At 43.0% G+C, this 16,851-nt stretch overlaps 1 protein-coding gene across 3 annotated transcripts in view; it reads left to right on the forward strand.

Moving 5' to 3' along the window:
• Window positions 1-12,584, forward strand: part of Zc3h12c (zinc finger CCCH-type containing 12C) — a 74,277-nt gene extending 61,693 nt beyond the window's left edge. For all 3 annotated transcript variants that reach the window (XM_063255721.1, XM_013143709.3, XM_063255722.1), the window contains exons 5-6: window positions 1,296-1,402; window positions 2,015-12,584. In XM_063255721.1, coding sequence (XP_063111791.1) covers window positions 1,296-1,402; window positions 2,015-3,402 — 1,495 coding nt within the window. In that variant the 3' untranslated portion in view covers window positions 3,403-12,584. The remainder of the gene's footprint in view (window positions 1-1,295; window positions 1,403-2,014) is intronic.
• The last annotated feature ends 4,267 nt before the right edge of the window (window positions 12,585-16,851 follow it).

Here is a 16,851-nt window from a genome sequence, read left to right on the forward strand (position 1 = left end):
TAATGTCTGTTCTTGGACAATATAAGAAAAAGATCTGATGCATTCATTTCTGTATTTCTTTCTTTTCTTTTTTTTTTTTTTTTTTTTTTTTTGTCTTTTTACTTTTTATTGGTACCGGAGATCGAACTCACGACCGCCTGCTTGCAAGGCAGGCGCTTATGCCGCTGAGCTAAATCCCCAGCCCCATTCAAAGGCAGCTAAACATACAACAGAGAGATCAATAAACTTACATATCCTACTGAAATATTATTTATCTGTCCAGAATTACTATGGAGGCTGTAAAAGGTGGGAAAACATTCTCATTTTACAAAGACAGCACAAAGCCGGGTGTGGTGCCCAGCCTTGGAGAGGCTGAGGCAAGAGAATCGATGCAAATTTGAGACCAACCTGGGCTACAACATGAACCGACAGCAAGCCTGAACTGCATAGTGAGATCCTGTCTCAAAAAGACAAAGAAAAACACGTTGCATGTAATATTATTAGAATTGTGAGACTGGGTGACGGTCATCCATCTTTCAACCTTGTGACATTATTTTATAATAACAACACTGTACTCCTTGCTAAATGTTATTTCGTAGCCATTTTGACTCCCCTATGAGTTTATACATTACTTGCATTCTTATTTGGTGGGTAAATATGTGTGCTTATTTCAGACATTAACATAATGCGTAGGAAAATTGGAATTCCTTAGTCAGGACTTTATTTGTTATGCACACTCCACTGGACAGTTAGTCTAAAATGAGCTGACTTCATCAAGGTGTTTTTCTCTCGGTGGTTAAGTCCATTTTGTAGTGGGAGGAAAGTAGAACAGAGACAGACCATGCTAACCATTACTTGGTTCTTCCGAATCTAAATCAGGAAAGTTTATCCACCTCGTGCGTAAAGCAGACGACAAACGATTGGGGTCCGGCCGTCTGTCCTCCTGCGGCCCTGCGCCGCTCCTCCCCTCCTTCCTGCTCCGTACTGCTCCCCGATGCCGATATTTCCAGAGCTCTCCGAAAATGTCCTGTAATTATTTCCTAAAGTTCTTCTAAAATCCCAAGACAAAAAAGAGAAAAATTAATTGGAATATGCTAGATCAAAACTGACTTGAATTAAAACAAGTGGAAGTTCACCTTAAAACGTCTTATTTTGTCTTAAGAAAGGAGTGCTTCATGTACTAATCTTATCTTTTCAGTGTTGAATCGAAACTTGGATTAGAATTTCAAAAATGTCCGTTAGAGGGACTGAATCCTCGAACTCTGTCTACAGACTTGTGGCCTCCTGCTCAGGCATCGTTTTTGTCACCCCAACAGGTTCATGCCGCCTGATGACCCGCTTGGCAGACACGGCCCCAGTCTGGATAATTTCCTGAGGAAGAGACCCATCGTCCCTGAGTACAAAAAGCAGCCTTGTCCATATGGTAACTGTTTACAGATACTTAACCGTTAGTACACAATATGTTGTTAAACTTTATCAGTAAAAACAAGCATTGATGGTGTGGGGTGGCAGAGAATGTGGTTCTTTTGACTGTAATTCAATTTAAGAAATTCCTTAGCTGTGGAGAAGAATTGTTTTTAATTGCTTGGGCTCCATGCGCATGCACATCCCTGGATTCAGATAGGATTTGAGATTAGTAAATCCTGCATGGCGTTGGTTTCGGGGTGAGAATTTAGAATTCTTCCATCTAGACTCAGATGAAATGAACATGGCTTTGTCCCGTAACAGCAGTGCAGGTCCTCTTTAAACAAAACTTCCCGCTAATAACAAAACCCTGTGGGAAGAGGCAGGTGTAACTGACGTGGCGGGGCGTTAGCCGGCAGCCCCTGCCGGGGTGGTCACTCAGCAGCCTCTTACTGCCCGAGGGAGGAAGGATGTGCAGTCTGAAAAGTGATGCCTCTTGGGGGTAAGAAACAGGAGCTTGGCTCATCGCGGTTTCCGCCTCTGCTGCTGGCGCAGGGAGAGCAGCAGAGCCACGCTGGCTCTCCAGGAGCCGGCGCCGTGCTTCTCCGCCTAACCGGTTTTCCTCTCGTAGGCAAGAAGTGCACCTACGGACACAAGTGCAAGTACTACCACCCCGAGAGGGGCAGCCAGCCGCAGCGCTCGGTGGCTGACGAGCTTCGCGCCATGTCCAGAAGCACAGCGGCCAAAACCGCAAATGAAGGGGGACTGGTGAAAAGCAACAGCGTTCCCTGCAGCACGAAAGCCGACAGCACTTCCGATGGCAAGCGAGGCGCGCCCAAGAGGCAGTCAGATCCCAGCATAAGGACGCAAGACCTGGAGGAAAAGCTTCCCACCAAAAACAAACTGGAAACCAGGTCTGTGCCTTCCTTGGTGAGTATACCGGCTTCTTCTACTGCAAAACCCCAAAGCACCGCACCGTTAAGCAATGGCCTTCCATCTGGAGTTCATTTCCCACCTCAGGAGCAGAGAGCACAGGGACAGTACCCCGCCATGATGATGGCAACCAAAAACCATGGAACGCCAATGCCTTATGAGCAGTATCCAAAATGCGACTCACCTGTTGACGTTGGATATTACTCCATGTTGAATGCATACTCGAACCTGAGCATCTCAGGCCCGCGGAGTCCCGAAAGGCGTTTCTCACTCGACACAGATTACAGGATCAACTCGGTGGCTTCGGACTGCAGCAGTGAAGGGAGCATGAGCTGCGGGAGCAGCGACTCCTACGTGGGCTTCAGCGACCGCTCCTACGTCAGCTCTCCCGACCCGCAGCTGGAGGAGAGCCTCAAGTGTCAGCACATGCACCCGCACAGCCGCCTTAACTCCCAGGCTTTCCTGCAGAGCTTCCACGACCCCGTGACCAGAGTGCAAAGTTACAGTCACGAAGAACCAAAGTTCCAGCCCAAGCCGCCCCTGCCGCACTTGGCTGTGCACCTGCAGCACCCCGCCGTGAGTGCCCGGTCCAGCTGTCCTGGGGAGTACCCCTCTCCTCCAAGTTCCGCACACTCCAAGGCGCCCCACCTCGGGAGGTCCCTCATGGCCACGAGAATAGACAGCATTTCCGATTCGCGACTCTATGACAGTTCTCCTTCAAGACAGAGAAAGCCTTACGCCCGCCACGAGGGGCTGGGCAGCTGGGACAGGCCGGGTTTCGGGGCGGATGCCTATGGGTACCGGCAGACCTACTCCCTGCCTGACACCTCCACCCCGCCGTGCTACGAGCAGTTCACCTTCCAGAGCCTGCCCGAGCAGCAGGAGCCCGCCTGGCGGATCCCGTACTGCGGAATGCCACAAGAGCCTCCGAGGTACCAGGACAGCCGCGAGAAGGTCTACATCAACCTGTGCAACATCTTCCCCCCCGACCTTGTGAAAATCGTCATGAAAAGGAACCCTCACATGACAGACGCCCAGCAACTCGCTGCAGCCATTCTGGTGGAGAAATCACAGCTGGGTTATTGAAAGATGATGCATCTTTGTGGTGTTTAATAGTTTTTTTGTTCAGCTCAAATGCTGAAGGAGGTTTGCTACAATAGCACATGTGATCTCCTTCTCAGCAAGGAGGTTAAATAGTATCCATTTATGTGAAATACTGTATCATGGAATCTGTATGTGCAGCCCACGGGTGGAACTATCAGGATTGCTTCACATTCTAACTTTTTTTTAACATTTCTTTTTTGAAGGTATATCTCTGGCTGGAAACTTATCCAGTTTGATTTAATAGCTGTATCTGTGATCTTTGATATTAATCTTTGGTGCATCAGGGGTTTATACGCAGCACTTTTTATTCTTGTTTCATGTTTTATTAACTTGGTGTTTGTCTGTCAATTGCAAGCAATTACAGCACCTTCAGAACGTGGGACCTTTAACTAGACCCGCAGAACAGTTTTCAAGCCAAGCTTAATTAGAATCTTTTACAGCTTTTTAAGTTATTTTTATTTGGGGAAAGTGGGCTTCTCTGTCCTATAATAATTATTTATAGAAACAAAAATATACTACAGCACTGACTTTGTGTGTTAAACAAAATCTAAGTTACCAGTTTATGCTGAAAGGGTAACATGTATTAGAATGATTTACAGTGTGGCACTTTTATTGTTTTTTTTTTGTTTTTTTTTTTTTTTTTTTTTTTTGGCTTTTCTTGTTTTTTTATCACTAAGAAATCAGATAATTTAACGGTCAGTTTAAAAGAAAGCAGATGCAATCAGTGGGAAAAAATTGTTTCCATTTTTTAAAAATGAGTAAGGCAAAAGCCGTAACTGTTACAGTTAGTGCTTGATTATCCAGCTATGATGTGCTTCTATGGAGATGGAATTGAATTCCTAGATTCCCATTAATTTGTAATTTTAACATTTGTTTTTTGTTTTGGGGCACAATAATACTGGATAAATAACTTTCACAGTACTTGCCTGTTTTTAATGAATCTAAGTATTCTCAATGCAATTTTATATTTAATATACTCTAGCTTTCCTGCTGTTTATCAAGGCTGGCCTGAGATGGTTTTGTGTGTTGAGGGTATGCAACATTTATTGCTACTGCACTATAGAAATAGTGATGAGGAGTTGTAAATGGTAACTTAAATTTTTTGTAAGATAGTGTATATTTTCCATTTTCCTGAAGGTAGTTTTTTTGAGGGCCTGTTATATTATTAAGGCCAGACTCTTGCCACAAATAGTGTAGTTTTAGACACAGACTGCTGTCTGTTCTAGTATTAGTAAGGGATATTTCTGGTTTCAAACTCAGGGGTTTTGCTTATTGCAGTTACATTTCTGCAGATTGGAAGATGAGTTTTGCGGTTAGTGGCAGACAGAAGTGTGACTGGTTTCCGTGAGACCCTGAGTTTACCCCGTGTGACACGTTCAGGGCTGGTTCTGTGGTCTGCCTGGATGCTCCAGTCTTTTGGATTATTCTGCACGTACAGTGTGAAGTAAAGCCCTGAAAAACCAGAAAGTACCTTTTACTGTTGATACAAATTGTATCTTTTTAACTATAAGAAATATTTTGATTTGTAGATCTAGTTGAAAACACAAATGTGTAACTACAATTAGACTTTTGGGCAACATTTTATCCCTTATTTAAATACAAATTTTTAAAATAAAATTGAGGTCTTACAATAGAGTAGAAAGTAAAAGTAATAATTTAGGTAAAGAAAAGTGTCTGTCTTAGTTTTATATACTATATTAAAACATATTAAATTTATTGGCATTTTTTCTTCTAAAACTTACCTAGTGTGAACTTTACTAAAATAAAGGTAAAATGCTGCCTGAAAAATAATGTCCAAGCATCTTTGACTAGGATAACATTTTCACTACTTGTGTGACACTGTGTGTTGCATGGAGTAGGATTTGGGTATACAGTAAATGCTTCTAAAAGGCATTGTGCATATTGACATATCCAATAATCTGAACCATGTTCAGCAAACTTAATTCAGGAAAGTGATGTTCTACACAATTATTGCTGTTGTGCTTGAAGTGAGTGTGCTACGCTTCTGTACCCAAGTTACTGCGGGTGAAGCCGCACAAACCATTCTGAATGGTGTCTGTGCAGGATGACCCTACTCACTTGTGAAACTGTTCTTGATTTTTGTCGTTCATTATCTGTAGAGCAAGTTTAAATGTCCAGGCAAAATGGGTGCCAAAAATAGGGTTACCGCTGTGTGTTACCTTTCAATTTAGTCATGTTTTAAAGGATTGTAGTTTGAAATTACCTCTAAATTGTACATGTAGGTTTGGGTTCCATTTGCTTCATTTGAGCATTTTAATTGAAGATTGCTAAACTTTACTGAGTGGTTTTAAATGAGCTCTTAGGTTAAATGAATATGACTTTATGTTTGACCTTCTAATATTTTTAGGTGACTGTTTATCCTTATATTTTGGAATAGCATATACTGCCATCACGCGTCCTGAAGGTAAATAGCTCTGAATGCCCACAGCAGATCTGTTCGGTTTGGTTAATTGTACTTTAGGAAGTAGCACTTTGCTTATGTCAAGAGGACAGTTTGCCCCCTTTTCTTTGGAAGCACCAACATTGCTCTCAGAGCTTAAGAATGGGACAGTAAGCTTCCGGGAGAACATGGCGGACAGATAACAGCAACTACCAGAGGCTCTCTGAAAAACTAGGCTCAGAAGCCAGGTATGGTGCGGACTAAAGAGACATAAGCAGGTGGAGTTATGCTCTGCTGACTCAGGAACGAACTCGGCTGAGAGAAACCAACTTGGAATGCAGTCCTGGTGCTAAAACAGGAACAGAAAAGTCTCGCTGCTGAGGCTGGACCCTGCGCCATTGGAAGCCGCGATTTGGGTTTCCCGCTGCGCGGTGGCTGGCTGCCTCTACATCAGCTTGGCAAGGAGAGAGATGCAGAAGCTCTGAGAACGGCAATCTGCGAACGGAGTCGAAAACAGGACGGGCAGGGAGGCATGTTCTGACTTGTGGCGAGGTGAGTGAGAGAAACTGACACTCCACCACAGTTTGACTCCAGCAGAGGACTTTCTGGGCCCGAGCAGTCCTGCGGGAGCAGGGCGCGCTGGCGACTCCAGCCACACATTCCCCTCTCGGGCGGGATTGGTGAAAAGTGCCTGGCCTGCGTGACGCTGCCGGCGGACCCTGTAGGCTGGCCCAACCCAGATCGCAGAGCCTGACGGAGGCCGGGAGGGGCGGGCCCCCGCGTAGGCTCCCTGGTGCGCAGCGGTGAGTGGGAACACCTAACCGGCGCAATTCGATCAGGCTGTGGCTGACAGGGAGAGAAGCTGGGCCTCTCATATAAGCTTGCATATATAAGGAACAGAGAATATGGGAAGAGGCAGCAACAAGAAAGGCTCCTCGGCCCCCAATTCTGAGAAACAGGCAATAGCGGACACCGCACCAATACACATAAAGCACCATATAGAGAGCCTCATAGACCAATTCAGGAATGAAGTTATCAACGACCTGAAGCTAGAAGTATGCAAAATAGTTAGAGAAATGCTAAGCCCCACCCAAGAAAAAACAGATGGTGGAATGGAAGAACAGAAAAAGAGGGGAGAATTGTTTGATGGAGAAAACAGGGAAAGCATAGAATACGTGAAGCAGGTTCAAAGGGGCTACCAAGAAACTAAGAAGTCTATCGAAGACTGGCATAACAGCTTGAAAGAAACTAAGGACAGACTATCTGAACTGGAGGGCAGAATTGTAATATGGGAGAATGAAATGAAAAACTTCTTAAAAATAACAAAGAAACAAACAGCAATAATACAAAGACAAGAAGATGATAAGAGGATCCATAACTTAAGGATTAAGAACATAAAAGAAGAAGTAGGGACACAAACAAATGAACTACAAAAGCTACTCACAGAAATAATCCAGGAGAATTTTCCTAATTTAGCAAAAGGTAAAGATACTCAGATGTATGAGGCATACAGGACCCCAGCTACCTACAACCCAAACAGAGCAACACCCAGGCATATAATAATAAAAACTCCAGAAATTCAATACAAGAACAGAATATTAAAAGCTGTCAGAGACAAGAAACAGACCACTTACAAGGGAGCACCCATCAGAATTACAGCAGATTTCTCTGCACAAACCATCAAATCACGAAGAGCGTGGGGGGAAATAATTCAAGCTTTGAAAGATAATAATCTCCAGCCAAGATTGAGATATCCTGCACAACTGTCCCTGGAAATTGATGGGAAAACAAGGTGCTTCCAGGATAAAGAGGAACTGGGGGAATTTGCAACCACCAATTCAACTCTACAGAGAGTATTGCAGGATATTCTAAAAAAAGAAAAAATACAAAGAATCCAGAAATAGTGGAGGCCACGACTAATGGAGCAGAGAACAAAGTGAAGAAGACAAACTGACAGCTACTGACAGAATAAGAGCTCAACAGAAATGAGGCAGAGAAGATTGGATGATAGGAACAGCTATTTTGGAGAAAATGACATCTTAATAGGTAATACTGATTTAGTATCATCTTGTTTTGAAGTCTCATCTAGCTTTTGTCCTTCTGTCTCCAATGGTCTAAATAGGTTGTATCGTACTGGATTTTATTATGTACAATAGTATAAGCAAAAACCTTTTAAAGACAAGGAGATTATACAGAAACCATTATTCATTTTCTGTTAGTCGATTCTAAAAACTCTGTAATGCTGTCATTCTCTTAAATGGTTTTACATTGTTTTGATATACTTAATGCTACAATATATGAAGTTGTACTCAAGGATTTCAAGGAAAGAGACAATATGGTAACTACTTTTAGGTCAGGATTATCTGGTGGTGAAACACTATTCTGCTTAAATGGTTATGATTTGATCTGTGCTGTTTTGTTGTTATGCCCTCTTTTATCTCAATCTCCACTCCATTATTTACTTTTTTAATACTTTTTAAAAAATTTTTATCCTTTTAATTAAAGGAAAAAAATAGCAGGATATATTATAGTAACCCACTTTGACTTTCCATTACCTCGATTTAAAGCCCTGTATTACTCTCACCATCTGGTTTTTGACTGATGTTCCCCTATTCTGTTTTGCTGGATAGTATCAGGTTCGAAAATTTAGGCATCAGCTGTGAAGATAATGAGATTCATTATAACGCCCATTCTCGTTGACTTTTATCTACTTTTGAAGACCTACAATGTCTCCAATGGTTTGGCTTTGTCGGTTTTGTTCTTTACTGTTTTGTTCAATTGTATTATAACTAATGATATAGGCAATTCTATTAGAGATAGCGGGAGGCATTATGGTAACCATTGTTGATCACCTTGTATTATGTTTTCACATTATCTATTATGTCCACCCTTTTGACTTGACCGATTCTGTTCTGTTATGTCACATTTGGTTTTACTCTCTTCCAAAAAAGTAATAAGAACCGTGAGAGCAATGAAACCCAAAATGTGTAATAGTCATTGTACAAAAGAGAGGAAAAGAAAGTGCTCTAAGCTATATAACTGCATGTATATTTAAGTGTATAAGATAGAATATGATATCACAGAGTTTTATTGGATCATTGAACAGAACTGTTTGCAGTATCATTGATGGAATGTCCACTTTACAAGCTTTAATTTTGTGACTTGAACAATTATTTCTAAGATGACAGTATGTAATTCATTAACTAGTGATTTCCTACTGTTCATTTTTTTCTGCAAATCTGTATAACTTGTACCCTTTCTCTGCTTTTTTTTTTCTTTTCTCCTTAAATAAAATTTAAAAAAAAATAAAAAAAAAAAAATTAAAAAAAAAAAAAGAATGGGACAGTAAGCTGACTTTAGGTATCTAAAGCAGTGAGGAGAAGGAGTCCATTACTAAGTTAAATCCTTTACTGACTGCAAAGCTTCGTTTTAGGCAGAACCTGCTTCCTAGCCCCCAACCCCCACTTACCCGACCTGCTAATACACAGCCAAAGCCAGGCGTGTCAGGAGACAGTGGTCAGCTGATGAAAGAAAGGGTTCGGGCTGGCCATTGTGCCCTGAATAAGCGACAGCTGACTGGGCTGCGCACGGTAACCAGGCGGTGTGTTGTCTCTGTGTCGGGGTCCCGCGTAACAGCACCCCGCTGGCCAAATACTGGCCTTGGTATTTCCTCATTTCTTGCATGTGATGCACATATTTTCAGTCTCAATCTTCTGATCTCTACCCTGATAGAGTTTGTCATTGATCTGCTAAAAATTGAAAGAAATATTCACCAGTATAAAATATTTAATTCTGGTGGAAACTTGAATTTTGTGTTTTTGTGAAAACCAATTTATTAGAACACATAATGTAACTAAAGTGTTTTATATACACAGACGTATTTGTTAGGAGGTATTAAAACTTTGGTGGCTAACAACCCCCGATGGCCCTGTTCTTCTGTTTTGTGGATGACGAGGTCTGGACTGGATGCCCGGTGAGAAGGGTCAGAACCACTGCGATGGCGAGGGAGATTCCACTGGTTTTATTCCTCGTATTTCTAAACACTTATTTTGATAATTTTAATAGACTGTGTAATTTTAAGATACACAAAAACTTTAAAGTAGTATTGATTATATAAATAATTATTTAACACGTCTTTTATGGATGTATCTATATGTAAATAGTAATATATTTATAAGCAAATCCACTTGCCCCTGTAGGTCTCCGTCTGTGCTGTGTGGAGGATGGCGGGTGGGTGGCTGTGCCTGTGTGTGTGCGTTGGTAGTTTGAAACGTGCGAGCTGTTTTCCCCATTTAATGGTATTTACTCTAAAGTATACTTGGTTTCGTTCTTTCTGCTGTCCAGTTTCCTTACTCAAGATAAACATACGCGGTTTCCTGACCATGTAGCTGCTGTGTGACTAATCCTTTTAACTGCTCTCTTAATTCCTGGAGAACTTCTGATTGACCAGAATCGATTACCTTATGGCCAGGGATAATGCTTATGTTCCAAGTATATTGAAAATGAAAACTCAACCATGATGTTGAGTTTCCAAAATATATACCAGTAAATAAAATGAAATATAAAGGATGTTGGCATACACACACACACACACACACACACACACACACACACACACGCGCGCACACAGACACACGCACACGAAGAGAAAGAATATTCACAAAAAGTAAAAGGGCTTAAATTGCTTTACATTGATCTGGGGAAAGCTCCTAGAGCAAGTGTTAACAAACTTTCTGTATCACCAGAGAGTGAGTAATCAGCTTTTTAGAATGAGACGATGTCTTGGGAAATGCTCGGCCCTGTTTCTGTAGCATAACAGCACGGTGGACAGTATGGAGATGAGCGTGGCCGTGTTCCTGTAAAGCTTCACAGCAGCTGCCCGGGTGGTGCGCGTGGCCAGGGCTGGCAGGTGCAAGGCCCGCTGGGGACCCAGTCTCAGACCTCGGGGAGGGGAAGGCTCTGTGCCACGGTCCTGGGTAATCCCCGGGAGGAGAAAGGGAAGGCACTTTATTGACAGAAAGGGGCAGAAAGCCACATTTGCCCTCTGGCCACTGCGGATTAATGCCCATAGGAGGAGAAGTGGGCATAGGAAGCAGTACTCTGGTACTGTCTGTGCCAATGTAAGAAATAATTGCATTTCTACTGACTTCTAAGGAAATCTTCTAGTTACTGATACTCTGAGTCAAAAGATGATTGTGAGACAGTCACATGATGTCACTTGTGTTTTAAACTGGTCACCCAGTATTTATTAGAAATATTTCTTGCATTTAATCAGTCAAAAATCTATAGAAAAGATGTTTTCAAAGTGTCAAAATCTCCTCATGAATTGTGTGTCTCTGTTGATAGATGGGAACCCTGTACCAGTGTTTTATTTTTTTAACGGCCTCATGCACCATTGTTGTATTTTGAAAGTTAACATCCATTATTAACTAGTCACAATTTTGTTTAAAGATTCTATGGATCAGTTACGTTTCTCTGTTGTCTTTTACACCTAATAAATGACATTGCTGCGCCTTTGAAGAAGATAAACATACTGTAATTTCATACCTTGTAGCTTTTGTGAGATTAAGAATTGTGACTAATTATACCTTTCATGAGTGTACTTATTACATTGTGATTCTTTGTAAGAAGCAAAGTGTATCTCTGCCTTCCCTACCCAGATGCATAACACAGGCTGTGTCTGAGCACTGTCCATGGTGAGGGACCCTGCAAAGGTGACAGAGTCTGTTCTGAGTTCACTGGAAGTCCGCACTGGAAGCCTGCTCGTTCCCTGAGCTTCAGGCAAGGCGTCACATCAGTACATCCGCTAAGGAGTTTAGCTTTCTACTTCCTTCCTTTAATGTTGGCTGCAAACTTGCTCCCTGCTCCTGTGATTATTAGTATTAGAAGTGGCCTTTCCCCTAAGATCATCCTTAGTCTTTTATATTTAACACAACTTAAAAATCTGACCGTCTGGCAGTAGAAAATGTCAATGCATGTTTGTATTTAGCTTTATAAAATGTGTGAAGTTTTACTGTTTAAACTATATGCTGGATTTCCTGTCCAGGTGTTTGAGATGGAAAACAAGATGCTGACCGTTAAAGCCTCTTAGCCTTGTAAGGCAGCCTCCGTCTCAAAGGAGAAGGACACTGGGAAGCAGTGGTTTCCCTTTGTAAAGACTATGTTTAGATTTCCTTCCATTTTTAAATTATAAATTTCTACATAAAACATTGACAAACATGAAAATTTCTGCAGAGACAGTGTCTCAGTGCAGGTGTACCAGGTTTCCGGGTTTATCTTTTCCTTTTAGTTTATTTTTTCCCAAAGCATAGTTACATGCTAACAGTATTCTTTATTTGATTCGGCCAATTTTTCTTATAAGAAAAGTAAAACAAAGAATATGCTTAGAGTAATCACTGAATAAACTAACGTGATTCTGTTTGTCTGTGTGGTTCTGTAATGGAATTTTTATAATTTCGAAAGCAATAGTTTAGAACTGCTGAAAATCCATATCAAAATAGCTATATGATTCTGCCAGTGAGGTAGAAAAAGTTAAAAAACTATTGATGTTTTTCACAGTAACTCTTTTTTGTTTCCTGAAGAAGTTGGTCTCATGTGGCAGTAGAGACCCTAAAACAAATGAAACCATAATCTGGTCCCCAGCTGCCTGCGTTAAGCCGTGAGTGTCCCATCGGGTAAGCATGTGTTCATTACCGATGTAAATATTGAAGCCAAAATTGATTCTTACGAAAGCTGAAATTAAATGTCAAAAACAACTGGTCAACTTACGGTGTGAGTGTTTTATTTCCGTGTCTTGTTTCTGGTGCTTTTGAACAGTCAGCAGGTGTCTGGCCATGAGAGTGACTGTCCGTAGATACCCTGGGTCAGTGAATCTGTAAGAAATGCTGGACGGCCGTGGTGTCCTGTTTTTAACTAGGAAGGCTGGCAAGTGACCAAAAAGGACTCCCAGAGCCGCCTCCTGGTCGGCGGTGTGTCCTGGAGCTGCACACCATTGTACGGCAGTGTAGGAATGCACCTCAGTAAGCCCTGGAACTTGGGAACCCAGGATCCTGTAGTCAGGCCAGCGTCTGCAGGGTAACACAGTCGACCTGAGTAAGCCACAACATGTCCTCGTGGAGAGACATGGGATATTTCTCTGATATTTGAGGCTGAAAAACCTTGACCACTGTATGAAATGTTCTGTTTCTGAAAAATGCTTTTATGGATTGGAAGTGATTACAGAAAGCTGGTCCTGTGTGTGAACCCCTGTTCTGCATAGGTTATTGTGGCCGTATTATTATACATCACATACACTATGTACAATTAGGACAGTAATCTTGGAGTCGTTTTCAAACTTCATCACAAAAATGATGCGAAGCCCTGTCCGACAGGTTTGTTACAGCCAAGTAAGTGGTGGTGGACATGAGCATCAAGTTTAAGGACAGATGCAAGCAAACACAGTGCTGTATCCACCCCATGCTTCCGTTAGGCAGGAATTTTTACTCTGTCCTGTTTTCCAGAGCTGTGTCTCCTCCCTAATTCAGTTGCCCGAATAATTTGCTGTCAGTGGAAATGCTGTTTTTCAGATACAGTCACAAGAAGATGTTCTTATGACCTCTGTATCATACTTACGTTCTCCGTCAGCACGTAGATACTGTTATTTGAGATACAGAAGTTTCCTCTTGATTGCTTTTCAGACCTTTGCCTTTTTTTCCCCTAAAGTTACTCCTTGCCATTGTTGGATTCACACACACAAACACACACACACACACCTAATTATCTTAAGCTTAAGCTACTTACCTGGGATCTTACATATTTGATTATTGATGTTGAGTTGCAGTTGTCAAAGAATCGGCACATACAAAATCAGCCGTCCGTGGAATGGGCTTCCAGCTGTTCAGAGGCTGAGCTGAAATCCAGGCAAGCGTGAGGCTGGGTTGCGTGATAACTGGGGCAAATACTTCTACTTCTCTCCCACCTTGTACTGTTGTCTAAAGAGAAAAATACACATTGATGAATTAAGGGATGTCTGAGAAGGGAGCATTGTTTAAAAACATGGTAGTTCATGGAGAATTTATTCAGAGCCCAGCAGAATACCTGGATGTGGGCCTTTGAGGAGTTACAGGTATCAGCATTTGCCTCAGCCTCTTGCTGAGGACACCTCACTGGAATGCTTAAAGGCTTTTAAAGGAATATTTCACCCATTTAATATTTTAAAGGCTTCTCTTTAAAGAGTTTCAGAGTAAACTGGTCAAAAGATTGACGCTTCCAGATGCAGTCATCAGCCTCAGAGTAGCAATTCTTGTTCTCTGCCTCCAGAGGTCAGCAGGCTGGCGCGTCACTAAGTGGGTGACGACACCACGCCCCCCCATCTCCTAGGGCTGTTCAGACTCGGGGACTTGGAACAAGTAAAACCTTTTGGACACTGAGGTCCATCATGTGTGTTCAGTAAGTGAAAGTCACTGTTATGTACATGATGGAAGTATTTGAATGCTTAACATTTCCCGACTTCATTGGAAGAATTAGAATTCTTACAATTTTCATATATTCAATGATAGGATTTTAGGATTTCAGGAGAGACACTCTTACCTTCCATCAGTTATGAGACCCCATTTCCTTGTTAACGCGTCACTAGGCTCTTCTTGGTTGAAGAGTTTTTCTGTGTATCAGGGCCCGGAAATAAATGGGTAACAAATAATGGTTATAATGACGTCTTGGAGTTACGTAGTTCCTGCACTGCATTCACTAACACCGTTCTAACGTTCACTTAGTTTCTGCCAGTGGCCCTGGCACGTCTGTCTGCACACCCATCCAGCGCACCCCACACACCTGTCAGGGGTCAGGTGTCAGACCCCTGGCACGGAACCCACTGAGCCAGTCTAGTCAAACCCACGGGTGTTCTGCGTCAGGGGAACAGTGTACCTTGTAAGAACACTGCTGCAGATGACGTGTTACTTACTTGGGTTTTTTTCCTCTTTAAACATTTCTTCCCAGTTTATAAATGCTGCTCTCCAAATTGCAATTTTTTGTGTGCCGGGAATCGAATGAGGGGCCCTGTGCTTGCCAGGTAGGCACTGTGCTACTGAGCTGTATTCCTGAGCCCCCACATTGGAGAACTCAAGCTGGTGTGGCGGCCACTCACGTTTAGGAGTACAGCACTTGCCGGACGTGGTGGTGCACACCTGTAATCCCAGCACTAGGGAGGCTGAGGCAGGAGGATCACTGCAAGTTTGAGATCAACGTGGGCTACATAGTGAGTTCAAAGACAAACTGAACTACATAGCAAGACCTTGTCTCAGAAAAGAAACCAACACTGTATACATGTGTGTGCATGTATAATATTTTTGGCGATTTGCAGGGGATGGAACCCATGGCCTCAAGGCTGTCAGACAAGCTCTGAGCTACATGCCTGGCCCTAGTAGTGCATGTTTATGTAATTTAAAATGTCAAGGAAACATCCAGTATTTCTACTTTAGAAATGATGAAACTAAGACTCAGCAAAGACAAAGCTTCCAGAAGTCCCCTGCTGTACTGTGCTGCGAGACAGTACTCAGAAAGGACCCGTGACATTCCCTGGGTTATTCTGCAGAGGTTCGAAGCAGTGAGAACAGCACATAGAGAGCCACCTGGGGCCACGACGGGGAGACACGAAATCGGGCTTTGATTTCTCACTTCAGTAGACCCGCACACTTCCACACTCTCCTTCCCTGTGTAAAAAGTCACGACGGTGCGTCAGTTGGAGGAAAACATTTTCAGAGATCCGCCTATCTGAAGGTAACAGTGATGGCCAGGTGACCAGGGTCCCATGCTAACAGCCATAGAAAAAGCCAGGCGCCCGGCCTGGGATAAGCAAGACTGGGGGTTCTCCTGTGGAAGGAGGGCACTGGAGAGCCCCTGCTCCTGCCTCAACTCCTCAGGATTCTCTGTACTCCTAGACAGTCGAAGACAGCACATCTACTTCTGATGATTCCCGGCCAGCACAGGCCCTTCTCTGGTTTCCTCTGAGAAAGCCTGGTCAGCTTTCAGGCTCTAGATAACGCCCGCTACAAATACTGTTCATGTGGAAGCAGCTACCATTTGTTTTCTATTTGCACAAATTCAGCATGAAATTAGAAATAAGGATATTTAATAGGTGGCCAAACAGATTCCTGTCCCGGTTCCCCAGAGAGCTCGATGAGGGACAGAACACTTAATACAAGGGTTTTGTGCTCTTCCTACTCTGGTCCAGAGGCGTAGCCACGCCAGTTTCAGGGCGAAGTGGGCTCCCCTTCAGCCCCTTCTGGGCCGCCAGTCCTGAAGCTTTCTCACTGCCTCAGCCTTCAAAGCTTTCCTCCCGCTCTCTACATTTTCCAAGCATGCAATTATCACTCATTTGAATAATTGCTTCTAATATACATGTGAAAAGATGAAAGGAAATGGCAAATACAACTTGGTAAGTACATGAAAAGCTACTCAAGTCAAGAGGAGATTTATGGGTTTACTATGCATGTTACCAAATCAGCCAGGCAGGACGCAACGCTCGGTACCATGCTAATGCCATAGGAAAAGGGAGGAGCCAGTCGCAATGCTGGTTCTGTTCTGAGTTCAGTTTCATTGCCTTGTTGAGCAAGAAGGGTGAAAGATGTCATGGGCACAGGCGGGGTCCAGGCCTCAGGAGCAGGGCGCAATCACCAGAGTCAGATTCTCACCCCAAGCCCTCCGCCAAGGCAGTGCCCCCAGCTTCTGGTCCCGTGCTCCATCGTCCTTTCCTGATTCTCCCTCGTTCTCCCCAACCAGAGGTCACTGGAGGCTCTAAGGTCACCTCACTGATGGAGAAGGTCGTCTCGGACTCAGGGCCAACCCTTATTTGGTGGCTCGGTGTGTTAACTGCTTTGGGGAGCAGAAAAAAAAAAAAAAAAAAAAAAGATATTAAGCCCAGAAGCATGAAGACTCCCTTTGAGAAGTTTTAAAGTGCTTAAATCACATATTTATTGAAAAGCTGGAGGTAAGGGTTTTTTTTTTAAATTTTATTTTGAAAGTAGTAAAAATGCAACAGCACAAAATAGAACAAA

The sequence above is a fragment of the Cavia porcellus genome, unplaced genomic scaffold (assembly GCF_034190915.1).
Source record: "Cavia porcellus strain 051 isolate PalLab524CR breed Dunkin Hartley unplaced genomic scaffold, mCavPor4.1 scaffold_9, whole genome shotgun sequence".
Lineage (NCBI taxonomy): Eukaryota > Metazoa > Chordata > Mammalia > Rodentia > Caviidae > Cavia > Cavia porcellus.